The sequence below is a fragment of the Petromyzon marinus genome, unplaced genomic scaffold (genome assembly GCF_048934315.1).
Source record: "Petromyzon marinus isolate PM22_M1 ecotype Great Lakes invasive population unplaced genomic scaffold, UKy_Petmar_22M1.pri1.0 PM_Scaffold_138, whole genome shotgun sequence".
In the NCBI taxonomy this organism is placed as follows: Eukaryota; Metazoa; Chordata; class Hyperoartia; order Petromyzontiformes; family Petromyzontidae; genus Petromyzon; species Petromyzon marinus.
The window spans coordinates 80001-99398 of NW_027423100.1; the positions used below are offsets into that span (position 1 = coordinate 80001).

At 43.5% G+C, this 19398-nt stretch overlaps 1 protein-coding gene and 1 long non-coding RNA gene across 2 annotated transcripts in view; one reads left to right on the forward strand and one right to left on the reverse strand.

Moving 5' to 3' along the window:
• Window positions 1-10036, forward strand: part of LOC142922668 (uncharacterized) — a 12177-nt gene extending 2141 nt beyond the window's left edge. The window contains exon 2 of the mRNA XM_076063501.1: window positions 9960-10036. Within this exon, the coding sequence (XP_075919616.1) occupies window positions 9960-10036 (77 nt within the window). The remainder of the gene's footprint in view (window positions 1-9959) is intronic.
• Window positions 1-14626, reverse strand: part of LOC142922666 (uncharacterized) — a 93119-nt gene extending 78493 nt beyond the window's left edge. Inside the window, exon 1 of the long non-coding RNA XR_012940215.1 lies at window positions 14428-14626. This is a non-coding gene — a long non-coding RNA (uncharacterized LOC142922666). The remainder of the gene's footprint in view (window positions 1-14427) is intronic.
• Between the last annotated feature and the right edge of the window lie 4772 nt (window positions 14627-19398).

Sequence of the window (19398 nt, forward strand, 5' to 3'; positions counted from 1 at the left end):
CAGTAGTAGCAGTAGCAGCAGCAGTAGTAGTAGCAGCAGTAGTAGTAGCAGTAGCAGCAGTAGCAGCAGTAGTAGTAGTAGCACGTGTTGAGAGTGGGCGGGAATACACATTACACACACACTGCACATACCACACACACCACACACATACATTACACACACACCACACACACCACACACGTACATTACACACACACCACACACACACACATACATTACACACACACACCACACACACCACACATACCACACACACTACACACACACACACACTACACACAAATTACATACGCACACATTACACACACACTACACACACACATTACACACACACTACACGCACACTACACACACACTACACACACACTACACACACTACACACACATTACACACACATTACACACAGACATTACACAAACATTACACACACACACTACAAACACACATTACACACACACATTACACACACGCACATTACACACACACACACACTACACACACACTACACACACATTACACACACACATTACACACAAACATTACACACACACATTACACAAAGATTACACACACCACACACACATACATTACACACACTACACACACACGTTACACAAATATTACACATACAAAACACACATTACACACACACACCACACACACACTATAAACACACTACACATACACTACACACACACTACACACACACACTACACACACACTACACACACACTACACACACACACATTACACACACTATACACATTACACACACATTACACACATTACACACACACATTACACACATTATACACATTACACACACACACTACACACACATTACACACACACATTACACATACATTACACAAACATTACACACACTACACACACACACTACAAACACATTACACAGACACTACACACACATAACACACACATAACACACACTGCACACACACAACACACACACACTACACACACATTACACACACACTACACACACACACATTACACACACATTACACACACACACTACACACACATTACACACACACATAACACACACACATAACACACATTACACACACACTACACACACACATTACACACACACTACACACACACATTACACACACACTACACACACACATTACACAAACATTACACAAACATTACACACACACACTACAAACACATTACACACACCACACACACATACATTACACACACATTACACACACACTACACACACTACACAGACACACTAAACACACACTACACACACATAACACACACACATAACACACACTGCACACACACTACACACACTACACACACATTACACACACACATAACACACATTGCACCTACACACACACACTACACACACATTACACAAACATTACACACACTACACACACACTACACACACCACACACACATTACACACACACACATTACACACACACATTACACACACACACTACACACACACATTACACACACACTACACACCCCACACACCACACACACACACATACATTACACACACACACATTACACACACACTACACACACCACACACACACACATTACACACACACCACACACACACCACACACACATACATTACACACACACCAGACACACCACACATACATTACACACACACTACACACACACACTACACACAAATTACATACGCACACATTACACACACACACTACAAACACACATTACACACACACACTACACACACACACTACACACAAATTAAATACGCACACATTACACACTACACACACTACACACACACATTACACACACAATACACACGCTACACGTACACTACACACACACTACACACACACTACACACACATTACACACACATTACACACACACTACACACACATTACACACACATTACACACAGACATTACACAAACATTACACACACACTACAAACACACATTACACACACACATTACACACATTACACACACACCACACACACACATACATTACACACACCACACACACCACACATACATTACACAGACATTACACACACACTACACACACACACTACACACACACACTTCACAAACATACTACACACACATAACACACACATTACACACACTACACACACACCACACACACACATTACACACACATTACACACACACACATTACACACACACTACACACACACACTACACAGACACTACACACACATTACACACACACAGCACACACACTACACACACACACTACACACACACTACACACACATTACACACACACAGCACACACACTACACACACACTGCACACACACTACACGCACATTACACACACACCACACACACACATTACACACACATTACACACACACACATTACACACACACTACACACACACACTACACACACACTACACACACACACTACAAACACACTACACACACATAACACACACACATTACACACACTGCACACACACCACACACACACACTACACACACATTAAACACACACTATACACACACATCACACACTACACACACTAACCACACACATTACACACACATACTACACCCACCCACTACACACACACACGTTACACACACTACACACACATTACACACACACATTACACAAACATTACACACACATTACACAAACATTACACACACACATTACACACACACACATCACACACACACATTACACACAATACACACACACATACACTACACACACTACACACACATTACACACACATACTACACCCACCCACTACACACACACATTACACACACTACACACACATTACACACACACATTACACAAACATTACACACACATTACACAAACATTACACACACACATTACACACACATCACACACACACATTACACACAATACACACACACATACACTACACACACTACACACACATTACACACACATACTACACCCACCCACTACACACACACATTACACACACACATATCACACACACACACTACACACACTACACTACACACACATTACACAAACATTACACACACACATTACACAAACATTACACACACATTACACAAACATTACACACACACATTACACACACACACTACACACACATTACATACACACACCACACACACACTACACACACACATTGCACACACGCCCATATCAGCCATTACCACCACCACCATAACACCACAGACATCTCCACTCCCAGGAGGAGGAGGAGAGAGACACGGGGGAGAGGGAGGGAGAGAGAGAGAGAGGGGGGACCACTAACCTTACTACTAGCAACAAAAACAGTAACAATCAGCAAAACATAAAAACAATACTCACTCAGAGGTCAGTGAGTGAGGTCACTCACTCAGAGGTCAGTGAGTGGGGTCACTCACTCAGAGGTCAGTGAGTGGGGTCACTCACTCAGAGGTCAGTGAGTGGGGTCACTCACTCAGAGGTCAGTGAGTGGGGTCACTCACTCAGAGGTCAGTGAGTGGGGTCACTCGCTCAGAGGTCAGTGAGTGGGGTCACTCGCTCAGAGGTCAGTGAGTGGGGTCACTCACTCAGAGGTCAGTGAGTGGGGTCACTCACTCAGAGGTCAGTGAGTGGGGTCACTCACTCAGAGGTCAGTGAGCGGGGTCACTCGCTCAGAGGTCAGTGAGTGGGGTCACTCACTCAGAGGTCAGTGAGTGGGGTCACTCAGAGGTCAGTGATTGGGGTCACTCGCTCAGAGGTCAGTGAGTGGGGTCACTCGCTCAGAGGTCAGTGAGTGGGGTCACTCGCTCAGATGTCAGTGAGTGGGGTCACTCACTCAGAGGTCAGTGAATGGGGTTACTCACTCACAGTTCAGTGAGTGGGGTCACTCACTCAGAGGTCAGTGAGTGGGGTCACTCACTCAGAGGTCAGTGAGTGAGGTCACTCACTCACAGTTCAGTGAGTGGGGTTACTCACTCACAGTTCAGTGAGTGGGGTTACTCACTCACAGTTCAGTGAGTGGGGTTACTCACTCACAGTTCAGTGAGTGGGGTTACTCACTCACAGTTCAGTGAGTGAGGTCACTCATTGCATAGAGGGAAGAGAAACAGACAGAGAGAGACACAGAGAGACACAGAGAGACACAGAGAGACAGACAGAGACACAGAGAGACACAGAGAGACACAGAGAGACACAGAGAGACACACAGAGACACAGAGACACAGAGAGACAGAGACACAGAGAGAGACACAGAGAGACACAGAGAGAGACAGAGAGAGACAGAGACACAGAGACAGAGTAACTCTGCCGCTGTCAACCATCCTAGAATCTTCACCAGAGAGTAGCCACTAGGATTGGAGAACACACACAGAGTGCAGAGACTCCACCACCACCACCACGCTGATCTTCATCCAGCAGTGGATAGGCCATGGCAGTGCAGAGACTCCACCACCACCACCACCACCACGCTGATCTTCATCCAGCAGTGGATAGGCCCTGGCTACGGTGACTAACACTGAGAGCCAACACAAGAAGGGGTGGAGTATTTGCTCTAAACAAACACGCGGTGATTATAATTTCGTCGGGCTATCGCTGGTGATGCCCATGTCGTCCTTCGTAAACAAGCTTACAGCTACATTTCCATTCAAAGCCTTCGTGTGAGTGCAGGGATTCACCTTCTGAGTTATTTCGGTAAAGTCACCACGTAGAAGGGAAACGATAAAATAATGAAAATAAAACGTAGTAAAAATTAAAATTCTCACGACGTTTCGGCCACAACACAAGTAGCCTTCCTCAGGTGAAGGAACAGAACCGTCGGGACGACGGCGCTCCAGTGAACACCGCTAAGCTTGGCAGCGTCTTTTAAGCTGGGTGGGAGGAGCAGAGCGCCTTGACAAAAGAGTTTACATATCAGCAGAAGGATTTAGCATTGAATTAGCTGTGTTAACGTGATAGATTAGCAGTATGTTAAAGTCAGAAATTAGCATGTAACTGGGAAATTATATTAAACATTACACTGAACGGTACTAAGAGATTAGCAGGATGTTAACGTGAGAAATTAGCACGTAACTGGGAGATTAGCATGATGTTAAAGTGAGAAATTAGCACGTAACTGGGAGATTAGCATGATGTTAAAGTGAGAAATTAGCACGTAACTGGGAGATTAGGATGATGTTAGTGTGAGGGATTAGCATGTAACTGGTCACGGAAGTAGCTACGTTAAAGTCAGAGTTTACATATCAACAGAGGCATTTATTATATTAACGCTGAAGAACTGCAACTACCCAACTATCATACAATAAACCGATGTGAAAGAACTAAGTATAAACTACGTCAATATAATCAATGTCCTCAATATATTCTCCAATAAGCTGAGCTATTAACATAAAGTAACTGGGTACACACTACACTATATAATGAATACCATATAGTAAACTGATAAAAAAAAACTAAAATATAAACTACATCAATATTATCAATGAACTCAATATACTCTCCAATCAGCTGAGCTACTAACAATAAGTCGTTATACATTACAATTCTACGTCGAAAAAAGTAGCGGTTTCTTTCCAACGTTAGCACCACGGAAAGCGGCGAGCTTTGTTCAGACGGACGAGTCCATCTATGCTCGGAACGGAGGAGGGGGGTAAGAGAGAAACAGCCACGATGCGCCGTTCTGTCCTGTGTTACGTTACAACTATGTTATAAACTAGACTGCTATACATTACAATATTATACCTTCCAATCTAAACTACATTGAATAATATCGTATACACACAGCCCACTGTAAGCTCTAACATTATGTATTATATTGATATGCCTCCAACTAAACTGTTTTTTTCTACATTACACGACTTTACACCGTACTATACACTGCCATAGACAAACCCCACCATTGAATTATACCACGCGTTACTATACACTACCCTATACTTTAGACTATAATAACATCAGACTTGTATTATTACACTATGTATTATTCTACAAACTCTACTGTATACCACACTGCTGTATATTCACTATACAATTACGATTGCCTTATAAATTATATTAAACATTACACTGTTATACTATTTATTAATATACAATCTGCTATAAACCATATCATTGACCGTCGTGTGAAAGGTATTGAGAGGCAGTGCCAGCGAATTGACTGCGGCTTGAACGTCACCGTAAAACACAATCAAGAACCGAAATGGCTTATCACGTCCTTCCAATGTGGGTGTCTGTGGGTCTCTGAGGGTCTCTGTGGGTGTCTGTGGGTGTGTGTGGGGCTCTGTGGGTGTCTCTGTGGGTGTCTCTGTGGGTGTCTCTGTGGGTGTCTCTGTGGGTCTCTGTGGGTGTCTCTGTGGGTCTCTGTGGGTGTCTCTGTGGGTGTCTGTGGGTGTGTGTGGGGCTCTGTGGGTGTCTCTGTGGGTCTCTGTGGGTGTCTCTGTGGGTCTCTGTGGGTGTCTCTGTGGGTGTCTCTGTGGGTGTCTCTGTGGGTCTCTGTGGGTGTCTCTGTGGGTCTCTGTGGGTGTCTCTGTGGGTGTCTCTGTGGGTCTCTGTGGGTCTCTGTGGGTCTCTGTGGGTGTCTCTGTGGGTCTCTGTGGGTGTCTCTGTGGGTGTCTCTGTGGGTCTCTGTGGGTGTCTCTGTAGGTCTCTGTGGGTCTCTGTGGGTGTCTGTGGGTCTCTGTGGGTCTCTGTGGGTGTCTCTGTGGGTCTCTGTGGGTGTCTCTGTGGGTGTCTCTGTGGGTGTCTCTGTGGGTCACTGTGGGTGTCTGTGGGTCTCTGTGGGTGTCTCTGTGGGTGTCTGTGGGTCTCTGTGGGTGTCTTCGGGTCTCTGTGGGTCTATTGGAGTCTATGGATCTCTGTGGGTCTCTATGACAACATAGTAGAACCATAGACACCCACAGAGAAACAACAACTACAGCCTGCGGTGCCCCAACAACAACAACTACAGCCTGCAGTGCCCCAACAACAACAACAACTACAGCCTGCGGTGCCCCAACAACAACAACAACTACAGCCTGCGGTGCCTCAACAACAACAACTACAGCCTGCGGTGCCCCAACAACAACAACAACTACAGCCTGCGGTGCCCCAACAACAACCACTACAGCCTGCAGTGCCCCAACAACAACAACAACCACTACAGCCTGCGGTGCCCCAACAACAACTACAGCCTGCAGTGCCCCAACAACAACAACTACAGCCTGCGTTGCCACAACAACAACCACTACAGCCTACGGTGCCCCAACAACAACAACTACAACTACAGCCTGCGGTGCCCCAACAACAACAACTACAGCCTGCGGTGCCCCAACAACAACAACTACAGCCTGCAGTGCCCCAACAACAACAACAACTACAGCCTGCGGTGCCCCAACAACAACAACAACAACAACTACAGCCTGCGGTGCCCCAACAACAACAACAACAACTACAGCCTGCGGTGCCCCAACAACAACAACTACAACCTGCGGTGCCCCAACAACAACAACTACAGCCTGCAGTGCCCCAACAACAACTAGAGCCTGCAGTGCCCCAACAACAACAACTACAGCCTGCGGTGCCTCAACAACAACAACTACAGCCTGCAGTGCCCCAACACCAACTACAGCCTGCAGTGCCCCAACAACAACAACTACAGCCTGCAGTGCCCCAACACCAACTACAGCCTGCAGTGCCCCAACAACAACAACTACAGCCTGCGGTGCCCCAACAACAACAACAACTACAGCCTGCGTTGCCACAACAACAACAACTACAGCCTACGGTGCCCCAACAACAACAACTACAGCCTGCATTGCCACAACAACAACAACTACAGCCTACGGTGCCCCAACAACAACAACTACAACTACAGCCTGCGGTGCCCCAACAACAACAACAACTACAGCCTACGGTGCCCCAACAACAACAACTACAGCCTGCGTTGCCACAACAACAACAACTACAGCCTACGGTGCCCCAACAACAACAACTACAACTACAGCCTGCGGTGCCCCAACAACAACAACAACTACAGCCTGCGGTGCCCCAACAACAACAACTACAGCCTGCAGTGCCTCAACAATAACAACTACAGCCTGCGGTGCCCCAACAACAACAACAACTACAGCCTGCGGTACCCCAACATCAACAACAACTACTACTACAGCCTGCGGTGCCCCAACAACAACAACAGCCTGCGTTGCCACAACAACAACAACTACAGCCTACGGTGCCCCAACAACAACAACTACAACTACAGCCTGCGGTGCCCCAACAACAACAACAACTACAGCCTGCGTTGCCACAACAACAACAACTACAGCCTGCGGTGCCCCAACAACAACAACAACTACAGCCTGTGGTGCCCCAACAACAACAACTACAGCCTGCGGTGCCCCAACAACAGACTGGGCCTTCACCCAAGCGGTGGATTTCAGCGCCAAAACGTCCGACAGTTCTCGTGTAATGAGAACCCTGCGTGTGTGTCCGTACGTAGAACATGCGTGTTGTAGTGCACACGTGTGTTTTACCGTCAAGAGTACCATCGTGAAGCATTATGGTGGAGTTCTGTAAAGAGAACGCAAACGGCTTCGCTGTATCAGTAGACCTCCTTTGCCAGTACCGAAATCATAATAATAATCATCATAATAAGAGGTTTTTCCCCTTTTTTCTTGCAACAAAACTGAAACCTTGTTTTTTAACGAGGATTCATGTTTACTGCATTAACCACAATACCTGCAGTCAAAATGCAAACAAAAAAACATTACTATGATAATATGATGGTGGCATTGTCCTTGAATCTGATTGGTCCACACCAAGGGACGGCTTTCTTTTGAGCCTCGACCCAATTGGTGCTCGACCAGACGACGCACTGCCCAGGTATGGGAAACTCTCCACTCTCTCCACAACTGCCCCATCACCGATTGGGAGTTGTGGGGGTGGAGTGTCCGATGGTACAAAATACCCAGGCAGGTGCTTGGTTTTGGTGGGGCTGATGGTAAGGCCCCACCTCTTAGTGGCACGCTCCAGTCTCAGCAGCAGCGTCTCCAACTCTTCCTCTGAATGAGCAGCTATTACCAAATCATCGGCATACATAACGTGGTTGACCAATAGGGAGCCATCCCTTGACCGCACCCGGGCATCGATCAGCCTCCCATTATATCTGTACCATATGGAGATTCCCCCGGTACAGCTATTGAAGGCTTCATGAACTACGTGGTCAAAATAGATGTAAAATAATGTGGGAGCCAGAGGACATCCCTGTCGCACCCCAAGGTGTACAGGGAATGGCTCTGACTCCCGGCCACGTAGTTTTACCCGGGCCCGCTCACCATCATGAAGGTCCTTAATGATCGTGAGCAGAGGGTCAGGTACTCCAAAAGCACGAAGAACAACCCAGAGCCCAGGCCTACTGATGGTATCATAGGCCTTGACCAGGTCAATAAAGCAGAGATGTAGGTCTTGTTGGAATTCCCTACACCTCTGCTGTAGCAGACGGACAGAAAATATAGCATCAGTGCACACACACAGACACTCACACACACATTAACAGACACAGACACTCACACACAGACACTCACACACTCACATTAACAGACACAGACACACACAGACACTCACACACAGACAAACACTCACATACACACTCACTCACACACACACACAAACAGACGCACAAACAGACACACACACAGACACTCACATACACACAGACACTCACACACACAGACACTCACACACACACAGACACACACTCACACACACTCACACACATACACACAGACACACACACAGACACTCACACACGCAAACAGACACACCCACACACAGACACTCACACTCACACACAGACACACACTCACACACACACAGACACTCACACACACTCACACACATTAACAGACACACTCACAATACACTCGCACGCAAAAGTGGTCCCGGTTTGAACTCTGCGGTCAAATCTGCGGGGTAGAGAATCCGGCTTTCTCCTTCCCGTGCCTGCAAGCAACGCAGGATCTATGTCCACAGCTGGATGGCGGCTCGTGGTGATGGTGAAGACGAGACAGCCAGACAGACTCATAGAGACGCATCGAGACCCAAAGAGAACCACCAACCCACCGAGCCAGACTCAAGAGACATCCACAGAGATTCACAGAGACTCGTGGACACCCACAGAGATCCATAGAGACTCATAGAGACTCATAGACACCCAAAGAGATCCATAGACACCCAGGGAGATCCATAGACACTCACTGAGATCCATAGAGATCCACAGAGACTCATAGAGACTCACAGACACCCACAGAGATCTATAGAGACTCATAGAGACTCATAGACACCCACAGAGACTCATATACACCCACAGAGACCCATAGAGATCCATAGAGACGCATAGAGACTCATAGGCACCCACAGAGACTCATAGACACCCACAGAGACCCATAGACACCCACAGAGACGTATAGATACCCACAGAGATACATAGAGACTCATAGAGATCCATAGACACCCATACAGACTCATAGAGACCCATAGACACCCACAGAGACTCAGAGACACCCACAAAGATCCATAGAGACTCACAGACACCCACAGAGATCCATAGAGACTCACAGACACCCACAGAGATCCATAGAGACTCACAGACACCCACAGAGACCCATACTCATAGAGACGCATAGAGACGCACAGAGACCAATAGAGACCCATACTCAGAGACCCATATAGACACATACTCAGAGACCCATAGAGACCCATACTCAGAGACTCATATAGGCACACTCATAGAGACACATAGAGACACATACTCAGAGACCCATAGTCATAGAGACCCATAGAAACACATACTCATAGAGACCCATAGTCATAGAGACCCATATTCATAGAGACCCATACTAGTCATAGAGACCCATACTAGTCATAGAGACCCATAGAGACACATACTCATAGAGACCCATAGAGATACATAGAGACCCATAGAAATATAGATACATACAGACCCATAGAAATACAGATACACAGAGACCCATAGAAATATAGATACATAGAGACCCATAGAAATATAGGTACAGAGACCCATAGAAATATAGATACATAGAGACCCATAGAAATAAAGATACATAGACACCCATAGAAATATAGATACACAGAGACCCATAGAAATATAGATACATAGAGACCCATAGAAATACAGATACATAGAGATCCATAGAAACATAGATACATAGAGACCCATAGAAATACAGATACATAGAGACCCATAGAAATATAACTACATAGAGACCCATCGAAATATAGATACACAGAGAGACACATAGAAATATAGATACATAGAGACCCCTAGAAATAGATACATAGAGACCCATAGAAATATAGATACATAGAGACCCATAGAAATATAGATACAGAGACCCATAGAACTGTAGATACATAGAGACCCATAGAAATATAGATACATAGAGACCCATAGAAATATAGATACATAGAGACCCATCGAAATATAGATACATAGAGACCCATAGAAATATAACTACATAGAGACCCATCGAAATATAGATACACAGAGAGACACATAGAAATATAGATACATAGAGACCCCTAAAAATAGATACATAGAGACCCATAGAAATATAGATACATAGAGACCCATAGAAATATAGATACAGAGACCCATAGAACTGTAGATACATAGAGACCCATAGAAATATAGATACATAGAGACCCATAGAAATATAGATACATAGAGACCCATCGAAATATAGATACATAGAGACCCATAGAAATATAACTACATAGAGACCCATCGAAATATAGATACATAGAGACATATAGAAATACAGATATATAGAGACCCATAGAAATATAGATACATAGAGACCCATAGAAATGTAGTGTTGAGTCTAAGGTGCAGTGTTGAGTCTATGGTGCAGTGTTGAGTCTATGGTGCAGTGTTGAGTCTATGGTGTAGTGTTGAGTCTATGGTGCAGTGTTGAGTGTAAGGTGCAGTGTTGAGTCTATGGTGCAGTGTTGAGTCTATGGTGCAGTGTTGAGTCTATGGTGCAGTGTTGAGTCTATGGTGCAGTGTTGAGTCTATGGTGCAGTGCTGAGTCTATGGGCAGTGTTGAGTCTATGGTGCAGTGTTGAGTCTATGGGCAGTGCTGAGTCTATGGGCAGTGTTGAGTCTGTGGGCAGTGTTGAGTCTATGGTGCAGTGTTGAGTCTATGTGCAGTGTTGAGTCTATGGTGCAGTGTAGAGTCTATGGGGCAGTGTTGAGTCTATGGGCAGTGTTGGGTCTATGGTGCAGTGTTGAGTCTATGGTGCAGTGTTGAGCTTAAGGTGCAGTGTTGAGTCTATGGTGCAGTGTTGAGTCTATGGGCAGTGTTGAGTCTATGGTGCAGTGTTGAGTCTATGGTGCAGTGTTGAGTCTAAGGTGCAGTGTTGAGTCTATGGTGCAGTGTTGAGTCTACGGGCAGTGTTGAGTATATGGTGCAGTGTTGAGTCTATGGTGCAGTGTTGAGTCTATGGTGCAGTGTTGAGTCTGTGGGCAGTGTTGAGTCTATGGCGTAGTGTTGAGTCTATGGTGCAGTGTTGAGTCTATGGTACAGTGTTGAGTCTATGGGCAGTGTTGAGTTTATGGTGCAATGTTGAGTCTATGGGCAGTGTTGAGTCTATGGTGCAGTGTTGAGTCTATGGTGCAGTGTTGAGTATATGGACAGTGCTGAGTCTATGGTGCAGTGTTGAGTCTATGGTGCAGTGTTGAGTCTATGGTGCAGTGTTGAGTCTATGGGCAGTGTTGAGTCTATGGTGCAGTGTTGAGTCTATGGTGCAGTGTTGAGTCTATGGTGCAGTGTTGAGTCTATGGTGCAGTGTTGAGTCTATGGTGCAGTGTTGAGTCTATGGGCAGTGTTGAGTCTATGGTGCAGTGTTGAGTCTATGGACAGTGCTGAGTCTATGGTGCAGTGTTGAGTCTATGGTGCAGTGTTGAGTCTATGGGGCAGTGTTGAGTCTATGGTGCAGTGTTGAGTCTATGGGCAGTGTTGAGTCTATGGTGCAGTGTTGAGTCTATGGTGCAGTGTTGAGTCTATGGCGTAGTGTTGAGTCTATGGTGCAGTGTTGAGTCTATGGTGCAGTGTTGAGTCTATGGTGTAGTGTTGAGTCTATGGTGCAGTGTTGAGTTTATGGTGCAGTGTTGAGTCTATGGTGCAGTGTTGAGTCTATGGGCAGTGTTGAGTCTATGGTGTAGTGTTGAGTCTATGGTGCAGTGTTGAGTTTATGGTGCAGTGTTGAGTCTATGGTGCAGTGTTGAGTCTATGGTGCAGTGTTGAGTCTATGGTGCAGTGTTGAGTCTATTGGCAGTACTCACTCATTGTTTTTTTCGGTAAAGTCACGTATATAGAAATACAATAAAATTATATTAAAACAAAAAGCAATCACGACGTTTCGATCACAACGCAAGCGATCTTCATCAGGTGTCAAGAACAAATCTCGAGAGGTAAATACAGCAAAAAGATGAGAGACGAGAATTCAACAAACCTGAAAAAAACATTATGTGAAGCACATCCAGTGACCCCACTCACTGACCTCTGAGCGAGTGACCCCACTCACTGACCTCTGAGTGAGTGACCCCACTCACTGACCTCTGAGTGAGTGACTCCACTCACTGACCTCTGAGCGAGTGACCCCACTCACTGAACTCTGAGTGAGTGACCCCACTCACTGACAACTGAGTGACCCCACTCACTGACCTCTGAGTGAGTGACCCCACTCACTGACCTCTGAGCGAGTGACCCCACTCACTGACCTCTGAGTGAGTGACCCCACTCACTGAACTCTGAGTGAGTGACCCCACTCACTGACAACTGAGTGACCCACTCACTGACCTCTGAGTGAGTGACCCCACTCACTGACCTCTGAGTGAGTGACCCCACTCACTGACCTCTGAGTGAGAAGTAGTAGTGAGTGGTGAGTGAGTAGTGGGTGGTGAGTGGTGGTGAGTGGTGAATGGTGAGTGGCGAGTGAGTGAGTGGTGAGTGAGTGGTGAGAGTGGTGGTGAGTGGTGAATGAGTGGTGAGTGGTGAGTGAGTAGTGAGTGAGTGGTGAGTGAGTGGTGAGTGTGAGTGGTGAGTGTGAGTGGAGTGTGAGTGGTGAGTAGTGAGTGGTGGTGAGTGAGTGGTGAGTGGTGGTGAGTGGTGAGTCAGTGGTGAGTGGTGGTGAGTGTAAGTGGTGAGTGGTGAGTGAGTAGTGAGTGGTGAGTGAGTGGTGAGTGAGTAGTGAGTGGTGAGTGAGTGGTGGTGAGTGTAAGTGGTGAGTGAGTGGTGAGTGAGTGAGTGGTGAGTGAGTGAGTGGTGAGTGAGTGGTGGTGAGTGTAAGTGGTGGTGAGTGGTGGTGAGTGTGAGTGGTGAGTGTGAGTGGTGAGTGAGTGGTGAGAGTTGTCACTCAACTGGATCACGGAGCGATGTCTCCTCGTGGTGTCTCGCCACGAGCCTCGCTCCACTACCACCACAACCACCACCACATTCACCACCACCACAACCACCACATTCACCACCACCACTACCACCACCACAACCACCACCACCACCACAACTACCACCACAACCACCACCACAACCACCACCACCACCACAACCACCACCACCACAACCACCACCACCACAACCACCACCACCACTACTACCACCACCACAACCACCACCACAACCACCACCACAACCACCACCACCACCGTTCTCTGTTCGCGGTGCGAGGCACTCTGAGTCGACTTTGCGGAAGTGGGCAGTGAATGGGAAGGTGTGGGCGGGGCTTGTGGTAAAGGGCGGGGCATTGGAAATATTGGGCGGGGCTTGTGGATAGAGGGCGTGGCATGGGAAACATTGGGCGGGGCTTGGGGGAAAGAGGGCTTTGGGGTAAAAGGGGGCGGGGAGTAAGAATCGATGGGCGGGGCTAAAAATGAAGGGGGTGGGGCTAGTGTTTAAGGGGGCGGGGCTTCGAGGAAGTGTTCAACATAGAGGCTTTGGTTAGATCGCTGTGTGGTTTATATATCGAGCTGTGTGGTTTATATATAGAGCGGTGTGGTTTATATATAGACCTGTGTGGTTTATATATAGAGCTGTGTGGTTTATATATAGAGCTGTGTGGTTTATATATAAAGCTGTGTGGTTTATATATAGAGCTGTGTGGTTTATATATAGAGCTGTGTGGTATATATATAGAGCTGTGTGGTTTATATATAGAACTGGTTTATATATAGAACTGTGTGGTTTATATATAGAGCTGTGTGGTTTATATATAAAGCTGTGTGGTTTATATATAGAGCTGTGTGGTTTATATATAGAGCTGTGTGGTGTATATATAGAGCTGTGTGGTTTATATATAGAGCTGTGTGGTTTATATATAGAGATGTGTGGTTTATATATAAAGCTGTGTGGTTTATATATAAAGCTGTGTGGTTTATATATATAGAGCTGTGTGGTTTATATATAGAGCTGTGTGGTTTATATATAAAGCTGTGTGGTTTATATATAGAGCTGTGTGGTTTATATATCGAGCTGTGTGGTTTATATATAGAGCTGTGTGGTGTATATATAGAGCGGTGTGGTTTATATATAGAGCTGTGTGGTTTATATATAGAGCTGTGTGGTTTATATATAAAGCTGTGTGGTTTATATATAGAGCTGTGTGGTTTATATATAGAGCTGTGTGGTATATATATAGAGCTGTGTGGTGTATATATAGAGCTGTGTGGTTTATATATAGAGCTGTGTGGTTTATATATAGAGCTGTGTGGTTTATATATAAAGCTGTGTGGTTTATATATAAAGCTGTGTGGTTTATATATAGAGCTGTGTGGTTTATATATAGAGCGGTGTGGTTTATATATAGACCTGTGTGGTTTATATATAGAGCTGTGTGGTTTATATATAGAGCTGTGTGGTTTATATATAAAGCTGTGTGGTTTATATATAGAGCTGTGTGGTTTATATATAGAGCTGTGTGGTATATATATAGAGCTGTGTGGTTTATATATAGAACTGGTTTATATATAGAACTGTGTGGTTTATATATAGAGCTGTGTGGTTTATATATAAAGCTGTGTGGTTTATATATAGAGCTGTGTGGTTTATATATAGAGCTGTGTGGTGTATATATAGAGCTGTGTGGTTTATATATAGAGCTGTGTGGTTTATATATAGAGATGTGTGGTTTATATATAAAGCTGTGTGGTTTATATATAAAGCTGTGTGGTTTATATATATAGAGCTGTGTGGTTTATATATAGAGCTGTGTGGTTTATATATAAAGCTGTGTGGTTTATATATAGAGCTGTGTGGTTTATATATCGAGCTGTGTGGTTTATATATAGAGCTGTGTGGTGTATATATAGAGCGGTGTGGTTTATATATAGAGCTGTGTGGTTTATATATAGAGCTGTGTGGTTTATATATAAAGCTGTGTGGTTTATATATAGAGCTGTGTGGTTTATATATAGAGCTGTGTGGTATATATATAGAGCTGTGTGGTGTATATATAGAGCTGTGTGGTTTATATATAGAGCTGTGTGGTTTATATATAGAGCTGTGTGGTTTATATATAAAGCTGTGTGGTTTATATATAAAGCTGTGTGGTTTATATATAGAGCTGTGTGGTTTATATATAGAGCTGTGTGGTTTATATATAAAGCTGGGTGGTTTATATATAGAGCTGTGTGGTTTATATATAGAGCTGTGTGGTTTATATATGGAGCTGTGTGGTTTATATATAGAGCTGGTTTATATATAGATCTGTGTGGTTTACATATATAGAGCTGTGTGGTTTAGATATAGAGCTGTGTGGTTTATATACAGAGCTGTGTGGTTTATATATAAAGCTGTGTGGTTTATATATAGAGCTGTGTGGTTTATATATAGAACTGGTTTATATATAGAGCTGGTTTATATATAGAACTGTGTGGTTTATATATAGAGCTGTGTGGTTTATATATAGAGCTGGTTTATATATAGAGTTGTGTGGTTTATATATAGAGCTCTGTGGTTTATATATAGAGCTGTGTGGTTTATATATAGAGCTGTGTGGTTTATATATAGAGCTGTGTGGTTTATATATAGAGCTGTGTGGTTTATATATAGAGCTGGTTTATATATAGAACTGTGTGGTTTATATATAGAACTGTGTGGTTTAAATATAGAGCTGTGTGGTTTATATATAGAGCTGTGTGGTTTATATATAGAGCTGGTTTATATAGAGAGCTGTGTTGTTTATATATAGAGCTGTGTTGTTTATATATAGAGCTGTGTGGTTTATATATAGAGCTGGTTTATATATAGAGCTGTGTGGTTTATATATAGAGCTGTGTGGTTTATATATAGAGCTGTGTGGTTTATATATAGAGCTGTGTGGTTTATATATAGAGCTGTGTGGTTTATATATAGAGCTGTGTGGTTTATATATAGAGCTGTGTGGTTTATATATAGAGCTGTGTGGTTTATATGTAGAGCTGTGTGGTTTATATATAGAGCTGTGTGGTTTATATCTAGAGCTGGTTAATACATAGAGCTGTGTGGTTTATATATAGAGCTGTGTGGTTTATATAGAAAGCTGGTTTATATATAGAGCTGTGTGGTTTATATATAGAGCTGTGTTGTTTATATATAGAGCTGTGTGGTTTATATATAGAGCTGTGTGGTTTATATATAGAGAGAGCTGTGTGGTTTATATATAGAGCTGTGTGGTTTATATATAGAGCTGTGTGGTTTATATATAGAGCTGTGTGGTTTATATAAAGAGCTGTGTGGTTTATATATAGAGCTGTGTGGTTTATATATAGAGCTGTGTGGTTTCAATATAGAGCTGTGTGGTTTATATGTAGAGCTGTGTGGTTTATATATAGAGCTGTGTGGTTTATATATAGAGCTGTGTGGTTTATATATAGAGCTGTGTGGTTTATATCTAGAGCTGGTTTATATATAGAGTTGTGTGGTTTATATATAGAGCTGTGTGGTTTATATATAGAGCTGTGTGGTTTATATATAGAGCTGTGTGGTTTATATATAGAGCTGTGTGGTTTATATATAGAGCTGTGTGGTTTATATATAGATCTGGTTTATATATAGAACTGTGTGGTTTATATATAGAACTGTGTGGTTTATATATAGAGCTGTGTGGTTTATATATAGAGCTGTGTGGTTTATATATAGAGCTGGTTTATATAGAGAGCTGTGTTGTTTATATATAGAGCTGTGTTGTTTATATATAGAGCTGTGTGGTTTATATATAGAGCTGGTTTATATATAGAGCTGTGTGGTTTATATATAGAGCTGTGTGGTTTATATATAGAGCTGTGTGGTTTATATATAGAGCTGTGTGGTTTATATATAGAGCTGTGTGGTTTATATATAGAGCTGTGTGGTTTATATATAGAGCTGTGTGGTTTATATATAGAGCTGTGTGGTTTATATGTAGAGCTGTGTGGTTTATATATAGAGCTGTGTGGTTTATATCTAGAGCTGGTTTATATATAGAGCTGTGTGGTTTATATATAGAACTGTGTGGTTTATATATAGAGCTGGTTCATATATAGAGCTGTGTGGTTTATATATAGAGCTGTGTTGTTTATATATAGAGCTGTGTGGTTTATATATAGAGCTGGTTCATATATAGAGCTGTGTGGTTTATATATAGAGCTGTGTTGTTTATATATAGAGCTGTGTGGTTTATATATAGAGCTGGTTCATATATAGAGCTGTGTGGTTTATATATAGAGCTGTGTGGTTTATATATATAGAGAGCTGTGTGGTTTATATATAGAGCTGTGTGGTTTAAATATAGAGCTGTGTGGTTTATATATAGAGCTGTGTGGTTTATATATAGAGCTGTGTGGTTTATATATAGAGCTGTGTGGTTTATATATAGAGCTGTGTGGTTTATATGTAGAGCTGTGTGGTTTCTATATAGAGCTGTGTGGTTTATATATAGAGCTGTGTGGTTTATATATAGAGCTGTGTGGTTTATATCTAGAGCTGGTTTATATATAGAGCTGTGTGGTTTATATATAGAGCTGTGTGGTTTATATATAGAGCTGTGTGGTTTATATATAGAGCTGTGTGGTTTATATATAGAGCTGTGTAGTTTATATGTAGAGCTGTGTGGTTTATATATAGAGCTGTGTGGTTTATCTCTAGAGCTGGTTTATATATAGAGCTGTGTGGTTTATATATAGAGCTGTGTGGTTTATATATAGAGCTGGTTCATATATAGAGCTGTGTGGTTTATATATAGAGCTGTGTTGTTTATATATAGAGCTGTGTGGTTTATATATAGAGCTGGTTCATATATAGAGCTGTGTGGTTTATATATAGAGCTGTGTGGTTTATATATATATAGAGAGCTGTGTGGTTTATATATAGAGCTGTGTG